At 45.6% G+C, this 22,325-nt stretch overlaps 1 protein-coding gene across 4 annotated transcripts; it reads right to left on the bottom strand.

The window, feature by feature from the left end:
• Positions 1 to 10,525: 10,525 nt before the first annotated feature.
• On the bottom strand, positions 10,526 to 20,796 carry LOC102567300 (gap junction beta-6 protein). 4 transcript variants are annotated; one of them, XM_059720631.1, is made up of 3 exons: positions 19,337 to 20,380; positions 16,349 to 16,498; positions 10,526 to 12,220 (listed from the first exon to the last, which is right to left on the bottom strand). In XM_059720631.1, exon 3 carries the CDS (start codon positions 12,196 to 12,198, stop codon positions 11,410 to 11,412), a length of 789 nt encoding a protein of 262 aa, XP_059576614.1. In that variant the 5' UTR covers positions 12,199 to 12,220; positions 16,349 to 16,498; positions 19,337 to 20,380; the 3' UTR covers positions 10,526 to 11,409. The 4 variants fall into 4 exon arrangements, with proteins under 4 accessions (XP_059576614.1, XP_006267794.1, XP_059576606.1 ...); XM_006267732.4 differs by lacking the exon at positions 19,337 to 20,380 and adding an exon at positions 15,176 to 15,314 and having other exon boundaries at positions 16,349 to 16,596; XM_059720623.1 differs by lacking the exons at positions 16,349 to 16,498; positions 19,337 to 20,380 and adding an exon at positions 20,636 to 20,796.
• Positions 20,797 to 22,325: the final 1,529 nt, after the last annotated feature.

The raw sequence follows: 22,325 nt of genomic DNA, 5'->3' as shown, positions 1-22,325 counted from the left end.
CTCTAGAGAAAGTGTTCCAGGAGTATTATGGTGCTGGGAAGAGGGAATGCCCATTGTTAAGGCCTGATACAACCCCATTGAAATCCTGCTGCTGGGAATCTTCTTCCTGGCTTCAATGGGCTTTGGATCAGGTCTTAGGACTTCTGCTGCACTTCTGGACACAGAATTGGTTTGCAATTTCCAGACTGTTGCAGGCAGAAAAAGTGGAAATTCTGAGTTTAGAAGAGGCAAAGCCACTCTGCAGTATGGATAGGGTAATCCTCTGCCTGTAGTGCCAAGAACTGAGGAGGGGGTGGTCTGATTTATGTGACTCACTCTGCACGTATACAGCAGGAAGCCGACTGCCATTTTTGCTAGGATTCGGGGATCTGAACCTGTCCTCTGCAGCCGCCTCTCCTTTACCACTCCTGCCCTAGCTGTCCCCAGGTGCTGTCCCCAGGTTCCCAGTTCTGCTGCTGAATCTAAGAGAGGGCTAAGGAAGAAGAAACCCCAGCATGAGGAGCACTCACTCTGTGCATGAAGCTTAGAAGTGGCAAATTTACTCCATTGTTGGTAGGAAAAGCAAACACAGGATGGTGGGTGGGGAGCAGGAGAAATGCTGCCTGAAAATATTGCCTGAAAATCTCAGCACCTGTACTTTAAAGAAGTCTTACTGAGAGTGCAGGAGCAAACCATCCCAATATGCCCAATATGGCAGACGACCAGCTTGGCTTAACAAGGAACTGGTCAGTAAACTAAGTCACAAAAAGGAAGCTTATAAGAAGTGGAAACTTGGACAAATAAATGGAAAAGAGTATAAGAGCATTGCTCGGGCATGCAGGGATAAGTCAGAAAGGTCAAAGCACAATTGGAGTTGCAGCTATCAAAGGATGTGAAGGGTAACAAAAAGGGTTTCTACAAGTATGTCGGTAGCAAGAGGAAGATCAGGAAAAGTGTGGGTGCCTTACTGAATGTGGGAGGCAACTTTGTGACAAAGGATGCAGAAAATGGTGAAGTGCTCAATGCCTTCTTCACCTCAGTCTTCACAGGCAAGGTCAGCTCCCAGACTACTGCACCTAGCAGCACAGTTTGGAGAGGAGGTGAGCAGCCAACAGTGGTGAAAGAACAGGTTAGGGAGTATTTAAAAAACCTGTACAAGTCCACGGGCCAGGATGGGATTCACCTGACTGCGCTGAGGGAGTTGATTAATGAGATTGGAGAGCCATTAGCAATCATCTTTGAAAACTAACGGCTATCAGATGTCCCAGATGATTGGAAAAGGGCAAACATACTGCCCATATTTAAGAAAGGGAAAAAGGAGGATCCAGGGAACTACAGACCAGTCAGCCTCAGCTCGGTCCCTAGAAAAATCATGGAACAGATCCTCAAGGAATCCATTTCTAAGCATTTAGAGGAGAAGATGGTGATCAGGAACAGTTAGCATGGATTCACCAAGGGCAAGTCATGCCTGACCAACCTGATTGCCTTCTATGACTAAATGACTGGCTCAGTTGATGCGGGAAGAGCAGTGCATGTGACAGACCTTGACTTTAGCAAGGCTTTTGATACAGTCTCCTACAACATTCTCACAGGCAAGTTAAGGAAGTACGGGCTGGATGAATGGACAGTAAGGTGGATAGAAAACTGGCTGGAGCATCGGGCTCAGAGGGTAGTAATCAATGGCTCGATGTCTAATTGGCTGCCAGTATCAAGTAGAGTGCCCCACGGGTCAGTCCTGGGGCACCAAACTGGGGGGAGTAGTAGATATGCTGAAGGGTAGGCAGGGTCATCCCTAGGGAGGAGGTAAATCAGGGTGGCCCTCCCGGGCCCTGCACTTTGGGGGTCCCTGCAGATCTAGGCAGAGCAGCTGCTGTGACTCAGCGACATTGCTGCTGGCTTTGCATCCAGCTGCTCGCTATCCTCCTCCTCCACCACCACCACCTCTGCTGCCGATGGCAGCGGCAGCTTCTTCAGGTCTGGGGTGCATGGGATCAGAGTGGGGATGGGGCCCCGCATGGACTGATTTGCCCCAGGCCCTGCATCCTGTTCAGGTTGGCTCTGAGCGTAGGGCTAGGATTCAGTGACCTAGACAAATTAGAGGATTGGGCCAGAAGGAATGTCATGAGGTTCAACAAGGACAAGTGCAAAGTCCTGCACTTGGGATGGAAGAATCCCATGCACTGCTACAGCCTCCAGACTGGCTGGGGAGCAGCTCTGCAGAAAAGGACCTGGGTGTTACAGTAGACAATAAGCTGAATATGAAAAAGCAGTGTGCCCTTGTTGCAAAGAAAACTAAGAGCATATTGGGCTGCATCAGTAGGAGTGTTGCCAACAGGCCAGGGGAAATGATTATTCCCCTCTCTTTAGCACTGGTGAGGCCACATCTGGAGTACTGTGTTCAGTTTTGGGCCCCTCCACTACAGAAAGGATGTGGACAATTTGGAGATCTAGCGGAGGGCAACAAAAACGATGAGGGGCCTGGGGCACATGGCTTCTGTGGAGAGGCTGAGGGAAATGGGCTTATTTAGTCTAGAGAAGAGGAGACGGAGAGGGAATTTAATAGCAGCCTTCAAGTACCTGAAGGGGAGTTCAAAAGAGGATGGAGCTGGACTGTTCTCAGTGGTGACAGTTGACAGAACAAGGAGCAACGGTCTCAAGTTGTAGCAAGGGAGTTTAAGTTAGCTATTAGGAGGAATTTTCTCACTAGGAGGGTAGTAAAACACTGGAACAGGTTACCCAGAGAGGTGGTGGAATCTCCATCCTTGGAGGTTTTTAAGACCCAGCTAGACAAAGCTTTCACTGAGATGACCCAGTTGGGGATGCTCCTGCTTTGAGCAGGAAGTTGGACTAGATGACCTCCTGAGGTCTCTTCCAAACCTAATTTTCTATGATTCTATGAAAATGACTGACTTTTTGTCTGAAATAGTCAAGGTTTGACTCCAAGAGGGTCTGGTAATCAGGCCTCTTGAATTCAGGTGCATAAATTTAGGCCCTACACTTGGAAACGTAGGGCTGCCCATTGTTGCTAAGTGATGTCATCATCAGATGCAAGGCTCCTGCAGCACAGGTCCTACACAGAGTCTCAGGGGAACAGATTGCCTGGATGGACCAGCTGGGCTCTATGTGCAAACCCCTTCTGGCTAAGCTGACATCACTATTTCAAAACTATTGTTCCCTGTATCCCAACTGTAGGGCTCAGTTCAGGGGGAATGGGGTGAAATGTAAGGGCTTTCAATGCACAAGGAGTCAGACTAGGTTATCTTATGGTCCCTTCTGTCCTCAAACGCTCCGAAATTATGAAACCACAGACAATGCCTGTCCACAATGAGCTCACCACTCCCACAGACTTCTGGGACTAATCTCACTTAAAAAGTGTGGTTAGAAAGCTCCTTAGACTAGGTTCCCTCCAGGCTTCTGCTATAGGAAGCACCCCTCAAACAGACAGACAGGGACAGCTGACCACAGGTGAGGGGATCTTTATTTATCTGGATCACCAGCTGTTCACTCTGTCCATCTGCTGGCATTTGAAGGGACTAAAGATTGTTATCCCTGGGTGCAGAATCACGTGGCTGTTGTTAGACCTCTAAAACCTCAGGATATGGTTTAAGATTGCCTGACTTCCCCCCAGCTACAGCAGATGGCGCTAAAGAGACCTGATTCTTGGTTGCTTTATAAAGTGTTCCCAGTTAATTCCAGAAGTTGTACTGAAAGCAAGCTACTGCCAGCCCTGGGTTTTTCCCCCTCCAGTTGTTTAATAAAAGGAATAATTCAGGGCACATCAGCATCAGGTCACATCAGCATTTAGAGACTAGAAAACTGTATGAGGCAATCTGAGGTAGTAGTTTAATCTCACAGCAGATTGTCATCATGATACAGCGTTTTGCAATGAAATGCTTGGAGCCAGTTGAGAATGGGCTCTCATTACACTAGTACTGTAACAAACATGAGTAATAGCAGCCTAGATCCTTAGAAGTGTTTAAACACCTAACACCTAGTGATTTCAATGGGAGTGCCTCTATACCTTCAAGGCTCTGAGCCAGACAGTCCCTGCTCCGAAGTGTTGCCAGTGAAAGCAGACCAGATAAAGGATGGGAGAGGAGGTGTGGGATATTGTTTGGAGAACATGAAGTATATGGAAAAACCTAGAACAGGCAGGGATAGCAGGGGAGTAGCCAAAAGAGAAGTGGAGCACACAGGTTTCATAGATTTCATAGATATTAGGGCTGGAAGGGACCTCGGAAGATCATCGAGTCCAGCCCCCCTCCCCAGGGGCAGGAAGTCAGCTGGGGTCATAGGATCCCAGCAAGATAAGCATCCAGTTTCATCTTGAAGGTGTTCAATGTAGGTGCTTGAACAACCTCCGGTGGCAGGCTGTTCCAGACCTTGGGGGCTCGGACAGTAAAGAAATTCTTCCTTATGTCCAGGCTGAAACGATCTTGTAGTAGTTTGTGACCATTCGTCCTCGTCATCCCTTGGGGCGCTCTGGTGAACAAACGTTCCCCCAGATACTGGTGATCACCCCTGATAAACTTGTAGGTGGCCATCAGATCACCCCTGAGCCTGCGCTTTTCCAGGCTAAAGAGCCCCAGGGCTCTCAGCCTGTCATCGTAGGGTCTGCTTCCCTGACCTCTGATCATGCGCGTGGCTCTTCTCTGGACTCTCTCAAGCTTCTCCACATCCTTTTTGAATTGTGGAGCCCAAAACTGGACGCAGTACTCCAGCTGCGGCCTCACTAAGGCCGAGTACAGGGGGAGAATGATGTCCCGGGATTTGCTTGAGAAGCATCTATGGATGCAAGCCAGCGTTTTGGTCACTTTACTAGCCGCAGCATCGCATTGCAGGCTCATGTTCATCTTGTGGTCAATGATGACCCCCAAGTCTCTTTCTTCCATAGTCCTAGCCAACATAGCACTGCCGAGCCTATAAGGATGCTGCGGGTTTTTTTTCCCAAGGTGGAGAACCTTGCATTTATTGGCATTGAACACCATCAGATTCTCGTCCGCCCACTTGCTGAGCCTGTCCAGGTCAGCCTGGATCACCCGCCTGTCTTCTGGTGTGGATGCTTTGCCCCAAAGTTTAGTGTCATCTGCGAACTTGGCCAGTTCGCTTCTGACTCCAGTGTCCACATCATTAATGAAGATGTTGAACAGTATGGGTCCAAGGACAGAGCCTTGGGGGACCCCACTGGTCACAGGACACCACGATGAGTGACTTCCATCAATTACTACCCTCTGGGTCCGACTCCGGAGCCAATTTTCCAGCCAGTGGATCGTGGAGGACCCAAGGTGACAATTGGCCAGTTTCTCCAAGAGACGATCATGGGACACCAGATCGAAGGCTTTTCTGAAGGCAAGATATATGACATCAATCTCATCTCCCTTGTCCAGGTGATAGGTCACCTGGTCGTAGAAGGAAATGAGATTGGTCAAGCAAGACCTACCCGCAACAAACCCGTGCTGGCTTTCCCTTAAGATGTTGGCGTCAGCTAGTCCATTAAGGATGGCCTCCTTAATAAACTTTTCTAAGATCTTCCCCGGGATAGAAGTCAGGCTGATGGGCCTATAGTTAGCCGGATCCACTTTCCTCCCTTTCTTGAAGATAGGCACCACATTGGCCTTCTTCCAGTCTTCGGGCACTACACCAGAGCGCCAAGAGTTTTCAAAGATCCGCGCTAGAGGCTGGGCTATGATGCTTGCCAGCTCCTTGAGTACCCTGGGGTGAAGATTGTCAGGGCCGGCTGACTTGAAGGTATCCAGCTTCTCAAGATGTTCCTTCACGAAGTCAGCATTAAGGGAGGGCAGGGGATCACCCTCACCCGGACTTCCTGGCCCTGTAGCGGGCATGGGCGTCCCATGGGGCTGATGAAAGACTGACGCAAAGTACCTATTTAATAGGTTGGCTTTTTCCTGGGCGTCAGTTGTCAGTTGCCCCATCTGGTTCAGCAGGGGTCCAACGTTGCCCCGCTTTTCCTCCAGCTCCCCACATATCTGAAAAAGGACTTTTTATTGTCCTTGATGATCAAAGCTACCTGGAGTTCAGTTGCAGCCTTGGCTTTCCTGGTCAGCTCCCTACAGGACCGGACCAGTGCAGAATAATCCTCCTTGGAGGTGACTCCCATCCTCCATCCTTTGTAGGCCTTTCTTTTTAGCCTCAGGAGGTCTGCTAGGTCCCTGGAGAGCCAGGGGGGCTGCTGTGCCCTCTTGCTGCCTTTCCTCCGAGATGGAATAGACTTAGTTTGTGCATTGAGGATCGCTCCCTTGAGGAGCAACCACTCTTCTTGAACTCCCCTCTCCCTGTGGTCACAGTCCCTTAGGGCCTCACTGACAAGCCTCCTGAGCTTGTCAAAGTCGGCTTTCCTGAAGTCAAGGACTTCCGTGTTGCTGACTGACTTGCCAGCTTTTCGGCGGATGGTGAAGGTGATCAGCTCGTGGTTGCTGTCACCCAGCTTCCCATCAGGTAGGGTAGGGAGAAGCTAAGAAAAGTGCATATGAGGGACAAGGCTGGCTGGTGAAAAAAAACATAACAGTGAGTATAGCGAGGGAATATCCAGCATGAAAAATATGGAGAGTGGCCAGACCTCATCCATTTCCAGCAGGGCCTCCTGAAATGGCTGCTTGCACTTGCTCCTGCTATTTAGCATTTCTGGTCCTATCCTGGAACTTCATTTTTTCTCAGGCCCACCTAACATGGGGAAGAGAGTGCAGGATGTGTTAGATCACCCATGATGGGAATTTTGTTGTAAACTGTTGCCTTTACTAGTAGTTTCTTCTGTTGTTCACTGCCACAGATCTGCCTGACACTGGCATTTCTGTCTGTCACATGACTTTGCAAAGGGAGCTTGGAGGAAAAGGGGAGACTGGTGGCTTTGGGGGACAGGGAGAACCCTGTGGGTGCATCTACACGTGCGCTTTACTGCAGAGCTGACTAATGGGCTCAGCAGTAAAGCATCACCGTCTACACATGCACCCCTATTAGGGCACAGGAAATTAATTAACTCTGCTATAGGATAGTATTGTCTGGGACAAGTACTGGGCTGGGGTGGAGCAGTCCCAGGTTGGCAGGCTGACACCACCCCCCAAGGTTTCCTGCCAGCCCAGGGCTGCTCCATCGTGGTTCAAAGTGCTGCAGTCCTGGGCGTATGTGTAAACACTGCACCAAGGAGACATCAACTCCAGTGCAAGCTGTGCCAGAATTTATTGATATGCGCTAATTCAGGGGTAGGCAATTATTTTGGGCAGAGGGCCACGTACTGAGTTTTGGCAAGCCATCGAGGGCAGCATGGCAGGCAGCCAGGGGCAGATAAATATTCATTTTCTAAATTTTTTAGGGGCCCCGCGGGCCGGATAGAATGGCCTGGTGGGCTGCATCCAGCCCACCCCTGTGCTAGTTGCATGTGTAGATACACCCTGTGTCAAGCAACTCTGGGGAAGGTGCTGGGTCTGAGGGAAGCAAAATGGTGGGAAAATTCTCTGAGTGACAGACAGGGGTGTGACCTGTTGGTACGTACACACTTAGACAGAGGGAATACAGAGTACTGATAAAAGCCAGCCTGAGAAGAGGAGGGGGTTATTTTCAATGAATGGAGCAAAACCTGCTCTGTTTTATCCCATGTGCAAGACTGGCTGAATGCTGAGCATTGGTCAAGCACAGTTCTACTACTCCAGCTAGGGCTGCAACAGTCCCAAGGACACATAGAGGAAGGTTTGAAATGTGGACTGCTGCAGAGGGCTTGGCAGTGGAAAAATCTACCAACAGATCACTCTGAGAGAGGCTAATTTCCTTCTACCAACTATTAGATGGAGTCCAGCTGACAATCCCCTAGTTTTGATGACATTGACTACAGTACAGTGTCAGTACAGAGAGGTTGGCAGTCTTATGTATGTGCTTTACTTGCTTATACTCAGCAGGAAGCAGATTGTCAGACACTGGGCACATCTACATGTGAAATTAATTTGATTCAGTAATCGCCAGAGTTTATTGTTCCTGGGCGCAACATTTACATGTGTACCCAGGACCACAGCATATTGAGCTGGGTTGGAGCAGCCCCGGCTGGCAGGAGACCTGGGGTCAGCTTGCCAGCTCGGGGCTGCTCTGACCTGTCTCAATGTGCTGCAGAAGGGCTGGCTGGGGCACAAGGGTGCAGCAGTCCGGAGCTAGCTGGCAGGGAGTCCTCTTGCCCCCAGCCAACCCTGTCAGTGTCTATATGTGCATTGTTACGCACTAAAAAAAACTGCCATAGGATAGCACTTGCATTTACAAGTACTAACCTACAGCAGAGTTCATTAGTTTACCATGGTCTAATAAGGCTGCATGTGTAGGTGCAGAGACTTCACTGCACAGCTAATTAGGCAGCTCCACAGTAAATCTGTCATGGAGATTTGCCCACTGAAAGCTGCAGAATGACTGCTATTGCAAGTACTTTTGTTATAGTGCAAAACTAAGACATTCAACCTTAACACAGTGAAGGAGGGTAAACTTGTATTGCAGTGCTCAGGTACTTGAAGGACTATTCAGTGTAATCAACAGAAGTCAGTGGACATGCCCCTTTCTGGATGAAGGGTAGTTTCAAAAAGTGAAAGGAATACAGGGAACAGTTTGATAGTTTCATCATCTATGTCAGGGCTGCAATGCCCCCCTCCAAGTTTCTCAAGCCACAAGCTTCCTGGGTGGGAAGAGGAAACTGGAGGAGGGTGAAGAAAACAAAACATGTGACAGCATCAGCAAGAAAGCAACGGATTCCATGCAGCACTTGGATCAGGAGCCCAGGGGCCATGGGATAATCCCTTACAGATCACTAGTTAAGGCAACCCTGATCTTTATCACCAGAGTCCTGTTGGTGATGACTGAACAACCTTGTTGAAGTCAATTCACATAGCATTTGGCTCTTTGTTTATGATAACTCCCAATGTAGAATGGACAGTTTGGTTATAAGGGCTTTTTTTATTTTTACTGCTGGGAGCACAGAACGTAGTTGTGTGGCATATAGAAGAGAATGTAGTATATGTAGGACTGAGTTCTACAATTCTATTCATGTTACTAGTTGAAGTTTTAGGTAAGTACCATATTACTCTGTTGCCTACTTACCAGGGGTTCATGTAAAACATTTGGAAGAGCTGCAGTTTTCTGCAAGAAAACTAGAATTAAAAAAGCTGTTTATAAATCTTGTAAACTGAGTGGGGGGGGGAAAAAAAGAAGCCCAGTTATTGCCACATGCCAATCTTGGGATTTAAGTGTTCTTTATCCTGTTGTAAATCTGAAGAAACCTCATACCTCAGCTAAGGAAACTGTAGTTGAACTATGGGAACTTTCCTTACAGCAGAGAGTAAAGGTTATTTCAATCAGATAACTGAAGATGGTTAACGATTGTGCCTAGGAATATCCCAGTGACATCTGTGCATATGTTTTGTCTGGTATTATTCACAGCATTTTTTGGATAAAAAACCATTGAGGATTATGATTTAGCACAAGATTATTTCATCCAGGCTAACCATGTATTGTTTTGGTATCTGAACTCCAGGGCCATGTTAATTCACTGGTAAAAGAAAAATCTGAATGATGTCCAATGCACTGGCTCCATTATTCGTTCTAAAATGGGTGTTTAGATAGTTACATCATTCCCCAGACCTTTACGCTATAAAAAGGTGTCAGCGGAGTTCTGGAGCTACAGTTAAGGAGGACAGGATTAAAACCTATAACATCTCACTCCCACTTCCTCCCACTGAAGAGTCTTAGAGGAGGAAGAAAGAATAAGTCCAATTTGTTTGCTTACTTCCTGTAATTTTGGCATTTTCACGTATTTGCCAGTGAGTATACCAAGAAAAATCACAGCAGTGTCTTTTCACAAAAGGACATAGGAAATCCTGAAAGATCAGGAATGGATTCTATCAGTGGAAGGGAAGATGAGAGTTAAGGACCTATGCTCAACTTCATTCATTCACCTTCTGCTCTAAGTAGTTGTTTGTTTTCTCTTGTAAACCACTCTGGTCAACTCAAGGCAGGTCATCATAATATAAAATTTCTTGGATCAGATTCTGCTGCTGTTTATGCTAGGGTAAAGAGGAGTAACTGTTGAAGTCAAAGGATTTACAACTATTTTTTCAAAACTAGTTGGACCCAGAGATTCACAAAAGGCAACTGAGAAGCTCATAGAAAAAGTCCCCTCCCATATTGCCAGTGTACTGCAGATCCACTTTTCCTTTTCCCTCTCCCTCCCTCACTTTGGGCACCATCATCCTCCCAAAAGCAGATGACCATGATTAGGATTGAATGCAGGTGCTCTACCACTTCACATACACACACAACAGGAAGATGGTCCCAATTCCCCGCTAACTCTGAAAGAAACCATTCTACCACATCTTGGCGAGGTGTTACAAACAGGTTAAGCTTCAGGGGTAGTGCAGGCTAGCCTCATGTGTTTTACTTTCACAGCCAGGACTTTACAAGCTGAATTATAAGCAGGTAATAGAAGTGCAGAACAAAGATTCCAGAGTGTCATAGGTCACCGACATACCTCACAGAAAAAAGAATTACACTCCATTGCAAGAAGTTCTAGCATTTGCTTTTTATTCAAAAGACAGCTCAGATTCCAGCTTTTCCCTATTAGTTAGGGAACTAGTAAGTCCCTAATTTCACACCATTTTGGCATTCTCAGTCTACAGTCTAAACAAACAAACACCCCCCCCCAGGTTCCATAGCCTTATACAGTACATGAAATAAAACATGTCTAATTCATTAGAAAACGTAAGTGGCTTATTTCAATAATATCTATGACTTCATAACATTGGCAGTTTGTAATATAAAAATACTAACAGAATTATTTACAGCAGGATCTGGTCTATGTTTGAAGTTGATATACTTAAACTAATCTCTCTCTATTAAAATGGCATTAGTGGTTGCATTTGCTGGTCTTGGAAAAAAAACAAACAAACAACAAACAAACAAACAAACAAACCCCAAAACAAACACACCCTACTCAGTTATACACTATAACACTTTAAGTAACAAGGAATCTCATACATTACAAAAATATTTTAATTGAAAAGTTCACGAGTAAAAACCTATCACTGCTATAAGTGCTAGATACTAGAGTATCTAGCTTGAAAACAGATCTGATTTGTTCTTGTGGCTGTTGAATACACTGTTTTTATGTTTCATGTCACTATAAACAGACTAGTGAGTTTCCATTTGTCATAGTCAGCTTGTTAAGGATATTCTTAAAAGATGTAGTATCCTACTTAATCCTTATTCAGTTTTCCCATCTTCATGCTTTCTGGACTTTTAAATTAGTTGTAGAATTCCCACCTGACATTATATATTAAAATTTTACATACAATTGATTTAATCTGAACCTCAAAAAAAAAAAAAAAAAAAAAAAAAAAAAATGAGCATTCACTCTGTGAAGACTGAATCCCAACATTCATATCACCTTAGCTACTTTGAAAATGATGGAACTGTGTTCTGACAGCTATCAGATATTAGCTCATTCATTTCATTTTGTTTAGTTTCTTCTTTATTCTCAAGGCTGGGGGAATGTCTTTGAGATCCTGCTCTTCTAGACCTTCTAAGGAAACATTTTATCACTAGATAACAGAATTCAGCCACATTTAACATAATGCAAATACTAGACACAGCAATCATAAAAATAGTGAACACCGTCTTTTCAGTAGGTCGAGAAACAAAACAGTCCACTGTGTTTGGGCAAGGCCAAGCACTACATTTCACTAGACGTGGCATTCGGAATCCATCATACATGAAGTAAAATGCATACATGAAGGCAGCTTCAAAAATCAACCTGAAGAATATGCTGCCAGTGTATGTCCACCACAAGGATCCCTCAATATGAAATCTTTGGGTTCTTATCTCTTCAATGTCTCTATATTCACAATTTTGATCTCCCTTCCTGAATTGCTTCTTCCTCTCATGTCGTCTGTAAGCAACATGCATTACCACCAGAAGTGCAGGAGTTGAGACAAAGATCAACTGAAGGGCCCAGAGTCTAATATGAGAGATGGGGAAAAAGTGATCATAACAAACATTTTTGCATCCAGGCTGTAGTGTGTTACAGACAAAATCTTCTTGTTCATCTCCCCAGACTTTCTCTGCAGCCACTATGAGGATCATAATACGGAAAATGAACAGGACAGTGAGCCAGACCTTTCCGATGCTCGTAGAGTGTTTATTCACACCTCCCACCACAGCTTGCAGTGATCCCCAATCCATTGTCTTGTTTGACTCCGGTTACCTAGTAAGACAAAACACGAACAACAAATTATCATCAGATGTAAGAAATCAGTTCCATTAACACTGTTGACACAGAATATATGAGTTGTTAAATAACTGCAGCATCTTGGGGGAAACAGTAAGAGTTTCCCAGACAATGTATGTGACACTGTCACCACAAGTGGCCATAACAAATACTGGAAATGAAGTAGTATACATGGATAGTTCATAATGATCATGGCTTATCTGTTTGCACGTGAAAAATAAGAAGCTCTAAATCAATAGTGTGTGTGCACACACATGGTGCTTTTAAAACGTTAATTTCACTAAAATTGAAAACAATAAACCCCCTCAACCAAAGGAGGGGGAAGGGGGAGGGGGGGGGAAAAAAAAAATCAAAGAGGAAAATCTAAATGACAACTGAAAACTGCTAAAGAACATTTTACTAGAAGTTCAAAAGACAAACACCTACAATTGAGAAAGAATGTTTCAGTAGTTTCAATACACCCAAGCCCTGGCATAGAAAGGAAAAACAAGGAAAATAAAAACCATTTAACAAAATGAAGAAAGGAGACTGGATAGATAGCAGGATATATAAAAGACATGCTAGGGATTATAGAAAAAAAAAATCAATAAGAGGAGCCAACAGACAAGACAGAATCTACTTTTTAAAGTACATCAGGAACAAAAAGAGTTCTTGTAATATTTTATTACTATAGGTACACGGTAGACTTGTCAACAACAATGAAAAAAAGATGCAGAAGTGCTCAGTAAATATTTCTAACAATACCTAAACAGCAGCAGCCACTACAAACTTATACAGACCCGTTGGGTGAAAAATATTTAAGTTGCAACAAAGTTTTAGGAGTTGTAACTGAGGTGCTCTCTTTTGTTGATGTGGATTTTTAGAGAACCTTAGAACACTGAGGATGTTTCAGGAGGTGGGAAGGGGGGGAAGCTAATATAGTACCAATATTTTGGAAATGTAAAAAGGTAAAGAATGTCATTAGCCTGATGAGTGTTATATCAAGAACGTTAAAACAAAATCAGGGATTTTCCAAACAGTGAACTTCTAGTAGGTCAGGTTCAGACAACTATGCTTGTGTTGTGTGTAGAGTAAGCCCTTTTGTCTCTTACATAAGAGAATCAAAAGGAACTGAGAGCTAACACTAGCAGGAGCCAGAAAAGAGTTGTCTTCATATTTAACATTAACAACCCTTTTTCTTGTTGATTTATGAAGTCTTAGCTTGGTTAGTAACTAACATTTAGTGTAAGAGATAACCGAATTAAGTTAGGACTCAAAAAAAAAATCATAGTTTTTTTGGTTTTTTTTTTTCTAGTTAGAGTCCTAGAAATGTTTGGTTTGCAAATGTTGGGGGCCTGGCACTAACATCAAATCTGGCAAGAAACAAGCTTCTACAAATCTGGATTCGTAACAGGAGCAGCAAGTTGCTGGCTGGGCAGACTTGAGCTGGGGGTGGGGAGGTAGACTGGAGCACCCCTGCCTCCTGCCCCCCTCCACACCCCTCAGCTGGGGGTGGATCTGGGCTCCAATCCACTGCCTCCCCACCCCCAAGCTTAGGGCAGGCAAGCCAACAGCTCAGGCTACGCCTTCCATGAGAGAGGTAGCTCCTGGGCTTGCTGATGCCTGCAAGCAGGCTCGATCCTGCCCCCCCTTTCCTGATGGGGGGGGGGGTTGGCTCTAAGTCATGGTGCCATGACTTAGACGAGCGGGGGCCCAAACACCTGTCAGTGCCCACAGCACAGTCACTTTTACAGTTTGATCTTCCTACAACCAATATCAGGGTCAGTATTGCTACTCCCTTCCTGGTGCTAGTAATCCAGGAGGTCATGTTAGCTCTGCTCAAGGCCCGAATCAAGCATGGTTCACATCAGGTGAAATAAAAGATGGCAAAATACTAGATTCCCAACCAGAAGAAAAGAAGACTCCAGATAATTAATTTGCTTTAGTATACATGGTTTGAATTTGGGTTATGCTACAAACTGACTACTGTGGATTATCTTTATCCCAAGATTGTTTCTGAGGCCCTTTGACCAACAACAAGTATTAAATCACCTCTGTCCCTCGGCCAAAACAGACAGGTAAACGACCACAATCCTGTACATATACAAGATTCAACAATGTATTTAATGGAAAACACCATCAGAAAAAGAAAGGGTGTAAGGTGCGTACAGGGGAGGGTGGGGGAGGAGGAGGGAAAAAAGCGGAGCAAAAAAAAGGGAGGGAAGCAGAAATGAACAGAGAGACTAAAGGCAAAGAAGGAAGCTGAAAGATCATAATCCAGGGAGAACAATAGCAAAACTTAGTAGTAAGTAACAGCTTTCAGTAAGTATGCTACAGGAAATCAACACTTAAGCAGTGTAAGTGACAACATATATCCATGTAAAAACAGTGCTATGTAGGGTTCAAGCCTTTTTGCATTTCAACATCAATCAGTGCTCTATAACAACTGGGGTTTTTGCTCCTCCAGCTGCACAGCAATGTCTTCATGAGGAGGAGAGGTACTTCATGCATGGACCATCAGGACACTCAAGTGGAGAGCCAGTCAAAAAAAAAAAACCACACAGGGAATAGGGATGCTCGTGCTTGCACAGAAAACCTCTAACAGAGAGCACCACTTGTGCTATGAAGATCTGGTAGTTACAAATCATAGTCGCTTCATTTCCCGATTAATTGGATGCCTCTTGCATTCTCTGCTCAAGTCCCCTTCTATATCCATCTTTTAATCAGAAATTTAAAAGATACAATAGAAGGCATGTTCTTTTTGTGCACAACTAAATTTACAGAATTCACTACTACAGTGGAGTCAAATAGTTTAGTAACATTAAAAAAGCCAAACATATATGATATGTATTTGCATTAAGTAGCACCTGGAATATGCAGTCAGGAGCAGGGTTACCACTGTGATAAGTGCTGTACAAATTCAGAATAATATCACTCCTCCTGTGTGCCTACCAGTAGGTTCCTGATGTACTTGCTTCTCTGGACTACTACATGGTTGTGGATAAATGTGTAGAGTGATTCCATTTACTGGTCAGGTTTCTCCAGAGTTGGGTGTGTCACGAATCTCTCTCTTGTTGCACCTAGCAACATGCTTTTTCACATTTCCAAGGCATAGCAAGCAGCCAAGAGAAAAACTTATTATTTAAGTTTTAAGTGCCTATCATAGATCTACAACTGAAGCATTTAGCATCAGCAAATGCTGGGATGGCAGTGCCTGGACTCAATGATCTGTCCTAATGTGGCAATTCTCATGCTAAATTTTTTCTACAAAAGAGCTATAGAATAAAACTCTTTGGGATCCCATATCATTAGCATAGTTAGCTTGTTCTTGTAGCCCCCAATCAAACAGACAATCCTACTGCATATTGAGGGCTGGTCTGCATTTAAGTATTACTGACAGCACTGACAGGAGTGTGAATTTTGCCTAGACACCTAAGCCAGTAAAAACCCAGAAGCCAGTAAAACCCTAAATCTAGATATAACTATATCAATGTTAAGGTGCCTTATACTGGTGTACCTTGTTTTGGTTCCCCAGCCCAAATAAGCTACAATGGTGATTTTTCTATCTTGTATAATGCATTCACAATGCTGGGAGGCAGGGGGGCACAGGGAAACTTTATACTTCAGCTAACAATATGGCAAAACTTATTTTAGACAGGCATGTGGGACAGATTCTGCTAACCCAGGGGCGGGCAATTATTTAGAGCTGAGGGCCACTTACTGAGTTTTGGCAAGTCATTGAGGGCCGGATGATAGGCAGCCAGGGGCAGATAAATATTAATTTTGATGGGGCCCTGCGGGCCGGATAGGATGGTCTGGCGGGCTGCATCCGGCCCCGGGGCCACATTTTGCCCACCCCTGTGCTAACCTAACTCATGCTTAGCAATTCATAATACTTCTGAAGGAGGAGGTTAGAGCACAAGAATCTAGTTCTAGTCTTCACTTCTGGGTTTGCCCTGTGCTTGCTTCTGTACTTCCGCTGCTCTTCCATAACTGGTAGATAATAACCTCCCCCCCCACCCACCCACCCAGGAGACATGCGAAGATAAATACATTAAAGACTGTCAGACCCTATAAACAAGGGGGCAGAGGTAGGGGAACTAAAGTACTCATTTTAGTACTTACAGTATCTGTCAAGACACAAAATCAGGGTTTATTGTTTCTCCTTCAACAACTGATAACATGGCTGTAGCTGAAGAGAATACAGGTTCCCACGTTATTTTAATTTGGAGTCACATTCTGTTGTAGAAGGACATTTAACTTGCAACTCAGCTCCTGGCAGGTAGGAAATGCAACAATTTGTAATATGACAGTTGCAAATCATATCAGTCTCAAGGGGTGTCTAACTGGAGTGCTCTTCACAAACCACTCAACTTTTATTAAAGAATTATGAGTTTTGGGGGGGGGGGGGGAGGGGAAATCAAGAGTAGTCTGACCATCTGAGTAGTCAGTGAAATTCTCTCTAGCAGCTTTCATGCTCTGTTCCAGATCTGTTGCCGGTGGCTGGTAGCAATTCACAAAAAACAAACATACAAACTTACTATAACAAGTAGTGATCACAGTGTATCTGACAAAGAAGTCAGGATCAGGCGGTCGTTCTTTGTGCTGAGTACCCACCACCAGACCATGACCAGGTCAGGCTTGAACATTAGTTGCAATGCCATGTTTTCCTTGCTCTTCTTCTCAAGGCTTAGGGAAAAAAACAATCACTTGGTGCACCAATTCACTGGGTGCAAACAACTCAAAGATAATTGCCCCTTTAATTAGTGGATTAATAGGTATCACTATAAAGCAAGTAGCAGTGTGTGTATGTAAATTAGACAAGGCCTCAGGATGATGACTATCCTGGGCACAGCTCCCTGCAGAATTCACATGGATAAGAATGTAGATTTGAAGTAAATTCAGTCACTGTCACTTGTTTGACTAGCCCCAGAATTGTAAATGAAGGCTTGTGACAAGTTCCCATTCACTGTACTTCTCTCCAGAAGACCCTTCCCAGTTATGCAAAGAAGGACGCAAGGAATGCACATCTCACTTGAAGGTATAACAAAGCACAAGATTTCCTGCCTGAATCTAGTTAGTTAACCCTTTCCACCCTTCCCCCCCTGGTAAAAGACTTACCTTGCAGGAATAACAAGCATTTGAACAGAAACCAAATTCCTCAAGATAAATTCACTTCTGATGCAAGTGGATGCAACTCCCCAAAACTCAACAGCATTTGATCAGTTTGCTTCACAGGTGAATTTGAACTCTGAATCTTGTTTTATGGCAGACTATGAAGATGGCAGTTATAGTTACAACATTCTTAAGTTACAGTTAAGACATTGGTCATTTTGCATTGTACTTGTGTTTAATTATTTTTTCCAATTACAATGAGCTCCTTCCTTTTCAGGAAAGTTAGTTAAATCAACTGTAATCTCTCTGCATCCCTTGATCTATAAAATTTTCTGTGCTACTAACCTTCTCAGAACCATGCGCTGACAGAATTTGGGAAATACGAGTTTTTATTGCAGTGCAGTTTCCCTCTCGACTCCCAAATATATATACACACACATCATTGAGAAGTATATGGTATTTCTGCCAAATGCAAAATCAAGTTGCTTGTTTTCTTTTTTTAAAGAGGATATCAGAGGAAAACAGACATAATTTGTAGGAAACAGAGTTTGGTATTATGCTCTAGATGTTATTTAACAGGAAGTTCACGTAACTTTATACTTTTGACATTCTTTCTACTTTGACAGCACACAGTCTCTCTTTACAGGACCTCTCTTTACAACATTTTTCCTAAACAAATCAGGGTTCAGGCAGGTGAATCTCACACAGAGTTTTCCTTCCAAACAACATTTTATCCTGATCAGACTGCAGCAACTAACAATGAGGAAAAGTCTCCAAAGAATAAAGTTGTACCTAAATATTTTGTAGATAATTTCAGTTAAATTACTTACATATAAAAGGAAAGCTACGGTGATTTAGGCCTTTCCTTTCCTATTAGGAGACATGAGCCATGCTACATGATGTTGGCACACACTTTTTTTTTTTTTTTTTTTTTTTACTTCTCCAAGTTAATTTCTATCACACTTTACATAAATAACCCAAAGCTATCTCCCAAATTACACAAAGGGATGCACAACAGCAGCTCAGGGCAGAGGCCGAAAGATCAGAAAATGTAAGGTTACTGCAGGAGAGGAAAGTGCTCTCCGAGAGCATTGCACAAAAAAACTAGAACTTTGGTTCCAAAATTATGCTTTTTATTAGACCAACTGGGAAATCACAAGAGATATCTAGTTTTTTGTATGTCTTCTTGTCTCATACCAACACAGGTACCAAGTACACTGAGAGTATCGGAACTAAGCAGTTCTCATTCTGACATATTATTTAGTCCCTTTGAGATGTACTAGGCTGACAGTTCCTGGAGGACGAAACCTTTTTTAGTTTGGTTTAGAGAACTCAAACAAAATGGGCAGTATGAATGCAAGCCTCCCCACCATGCCCTGCTGACATGCCCCAAATGCCATATGGAAGAGCAATAAGTTTCTGCACAGTGCCCTGCCAACATCTGGAGGAACCACCTGTACAGGCAACAGGAAAACTTTTGACTGTAGCAGTGAGGCTGGTCTCCTCAGCAGAAACTAGGAATAAATGCAGCAGTAAGGACAGCAGATTGTATAACCTGAACATTCCCTGCTTTTGGCCTCTCTGCTAGTATTCAGACATCCTGCAAATATTGACAACAGCATTTTTTAAAGCTGAAAATAAATGCCAAGAGCCTCATTTCACAGACTGGGTAATAAAGGCACAGAGGTGTATCACACATGAAATCTAGATTAGCATGAGCAACAAGCCTACATCTCTAGCACCCTGCTCCCATGCCCTACTTATGACACCCACATTTCTTACAGTAGTTCTGTACTAGAAACTGGATTGAGAGCATAACATCATCTTGCATATGCCACAGCCGAAGGGTTGGTGCTCACAGATTATGGAAGAATAGTAGAACAGCTTTTCTGTTGCAAGGGATGCAGAAAGACTCCAACAGGTCAGAATGTTTTTAACACTGCGGATTCCTAGTTGAAAACCCTGATTTTATCATGTAAATCATGTTTGCACACCTACCAGTACTCATACTGAGTAGCACCCCAGGGCACCCTGGAAAGGCTCTTGGGGCACCCTGGTTGAGAATCACTGACAGTCCCTTCTCAGAATGGCTCTGTGCAATGTGATGAAGAGTGATGGAGCATATCGCATAGATGGAAGCAGAAACTGGACTTTGTACTGACAGAGCCAGATTCTGCAGGACTAATGACACTCACTTCTTGCCTGGAAGAAGACAGATCTGCCCAGAGTGCCATGGGGAATATTTCAACCATTGTCAGCAACAGTGGGCTCCGTACAGTACATAGCCTTTATTCAGGCAAGCTTTTCACTGGCATCTGCAAAAGTTTGGCTAAATAAGGACTTTGTGATGAAGTCCTTGTACAGCCTTGGCCACCCCAATCATCACAAAATACTTATCCTGACTCCCACAGTTTTATTCTCATTTCCTCAGTGAAGAGGAAGCAAGTCCAAGGTGGTGACCCAATGGTCACAAAACTGGTCCAGTATACTGATGCAAGGTGCTTATTTTCATGGGAGTCTCCATTAAAAAAAAAATAAGTGCATCAGAGTAGGTGCGTCACGGATTATCTTTAATTGCCACAGTCTTCATTCTGCTTGTTGTTTTGTTTTAACCTGTACTTCGCATAATCTGTATACAAGGCACTTGTTGAGCTCCGAAATCATGGGCCAGGCTTCACAGGCACACTGTCAACTGCTGGATAAATAAGTAACTCTGGGAAAAATAACTGAAGTTTTGTTTTGGTCTTTTAATTAACTAAACCAAGGACTCGTCTTTGGAGTTAAACCTTCCCCCTCAAAGAGCGAAAGGGCACCAGAACCGAGGCTCCGAAACCTCCTCTTGTTTTCCAGGGCAAGGGACAGGAGAGACGAGCGCGAGAGAGATCTAACACGTCCTGGGTCAGCACTTCTCACGGGTTTAGATGCGAGGCCCCCGGGCTGGACGGGAGGCTGCTTTCAGAGCGCGGGAAAGGGCTGGCGCGGCCCCTCGGCTGCGGGGACCCCAAACACCACGCGGCGGATTTCGACTTGAAATCTCCGGGCGCATCTCCTTTGCGACTCCCGTCTGTCAGCCTCCCCGCGCCCCGGCCCCGGCCCCGCGGAGTCACGGGCGCAGCTGCGGCGGCACCGCCCGGCGGCCTCCCCCAGCGCCGCGCTCCGGGCAGCGGGGCGAAGGAGCCCCGAGCAGCTCCGGCCCTGCAGACGTGGCGCAGCCTCCTCCCGCGCGCGGCCCGTCGGACAAGCCGGCAGCCGGGCCCGCGAGCGGCAGGTCCCGGCCCGGCGCCGGCGGAGCCTCACCTGTGTCGGAGATCAGAGCCCGCGGGCGCCGGGCACCATGGGCGGGGGGGCGGGCGGCGGGTCGCGCTCGGTGCCGCTGCGGGCCGGGCTGGCGGGGGCTGCGGCGCGGCAGGTCCCGGCGCTCGACGGTCCCTCCCCGGCCACCTGCAGCGGCTTTTAACCCGCCCTGCCGCCTCCTCCCCCGGGCCCCGGGCGCCGCGGGACTGACGGGCGGGCGGGGTCGGGCCCCGGGGCGGAGCCGCGGCCGGGCTGGAGTCGCAGGTGCCCCGTGCCTCGCCGCCCCCTGCCCGCCCGCCCCCGGGCCCGGCGCTGCGGGAGCCTGGCGGCCTCTTCCCTGCGACTGTCCTCGGGGCAGCGAAGCGGGTGGGAAACGTGGTAAAAGCACGGCCCGGGCCTCACGGAGGCAGCGGGGATCCGAGCCAAGGCCAAGGGGTATCCACGCAGGAGCACGGGTCTAGGTCTCCCTCGGTGCCTTCCCTGGGGTTACCTTGGCCTGGCTCTGAGCAAGGGTTGGCCCCGGATATAAGGAGTTCAAGTCTGGAGCAGTGCCTCTCCCCATATGTATTGGTTACTACGTTGTCTTTCTCGCTGAAGAGATGGGCATAAAGTCTGAAGAAAGAAAGGCTCCTTCCTATCGCAAGAACAAAACGAGCTGCTTCTGCAGGAAAACAGGATTCTAGCCTTCTCCCGTCGCAGTCCACAGGGATTTTGCCATTGGCAAATGGGAGAAGGATCAGCCCCGGGTCTGAGCAGATGTTACTGAAATTAAATGGAGAAACAAAAGCTTTCATCCAGCTGCAGAAAACTTGAGACAGGACTGGGATTTGCCTAGTGTTTACCACGGGGCAAAATTGCTGAGGAAATACTTCCCCCCCACCTCCCCATATCTATAGGAATCAAAATTCCTTGGCTTTGTACATGCACATTGCAATTATTAATCATCTGTAGGCCTGTTTCTTTGCCTCCCAGTTCCCAAACAAAATGTATGTTTGGATCAGTGCCGCTGCGGACGAAGCAGAACAGTGGCTGACAGCACCAGCGCTGCTGCCCTGTGCTTCAGGTGAAGGACATGTGCTTGTTCTTGTCAGGGATACCAGCATCAGGGCCCAGGTGATCAACACCATCCAGCTAAATTTCTCTGCCCTTTTCACTCAAAGGAATACAAAATAATCCTAGATAAATGCTTTACAGCAGTGAAAAGCTAGTTTGGTCTGTTGATTAAGCACAGGGGTGGAAATGTCTAGAATGAGCACTTTAATTGAACAGTAGGGTCATCATCACCAAATGCCATCTTGCATGTAGAAGGAGCCAGCATCACCTGGGCTGGTAGATTTTTTGCTTTTCACTTCACTGGGAGTCCCAGAATGAAGGAAAGCTTCAGGATCAGTCCCCAGGTGACTGCACACTGAGAGCTGGAAGAGAAGTAAATCCCTGATCCTTTTCCCAGATGTCAGTGAGAAGTGTGTGCATGGGGTGACTGGAAGATCAGCCAAAGCTCAAGGGTCATATTCAGCTTGTGTCACAAAGGGATGTGTGTTTTCTTTAGCAACATGAACCGTAGGCTTTTAGCACCTTAACTCTGCTATGGAAAATCCTTTTTTCTAATGCAAAATGGGTTTAAAATTAAGCTAGAGCTGTCAATATTTTCTTCTTGTGAGAGTTCCTGTAGGAGGGGCATCCTCGCCTCAGC

The sequence above is a fragment of the Alligator mississippiensis genome, chromosome 1 (assembly GCF_030867095.1).
Source record: "Alligator mississippiensis isolate rAllMis1 chromosome 1, rAllMis1, whole genome shotgun sequence".
NCBI classification, from domain to species: Eukaryota; Metazoa; Chordata; order Crocodylia; family Alligatoridae; genus Alligator; species Alligator mississippiensis.
This window is presented reverse-complemented; position numbering and strand designations above follow the sequence as displayed.

Bases quoted from the DNA above. Each gene is read 5' to 3' on its own strand.
- LOC102567300 (XM_059720623.1), bottom strand. From the start codon at position 12,198: ATGGATTGGGGATCACTGCAAGCTGTGGTGGGAGGTGTGAATAAACAC.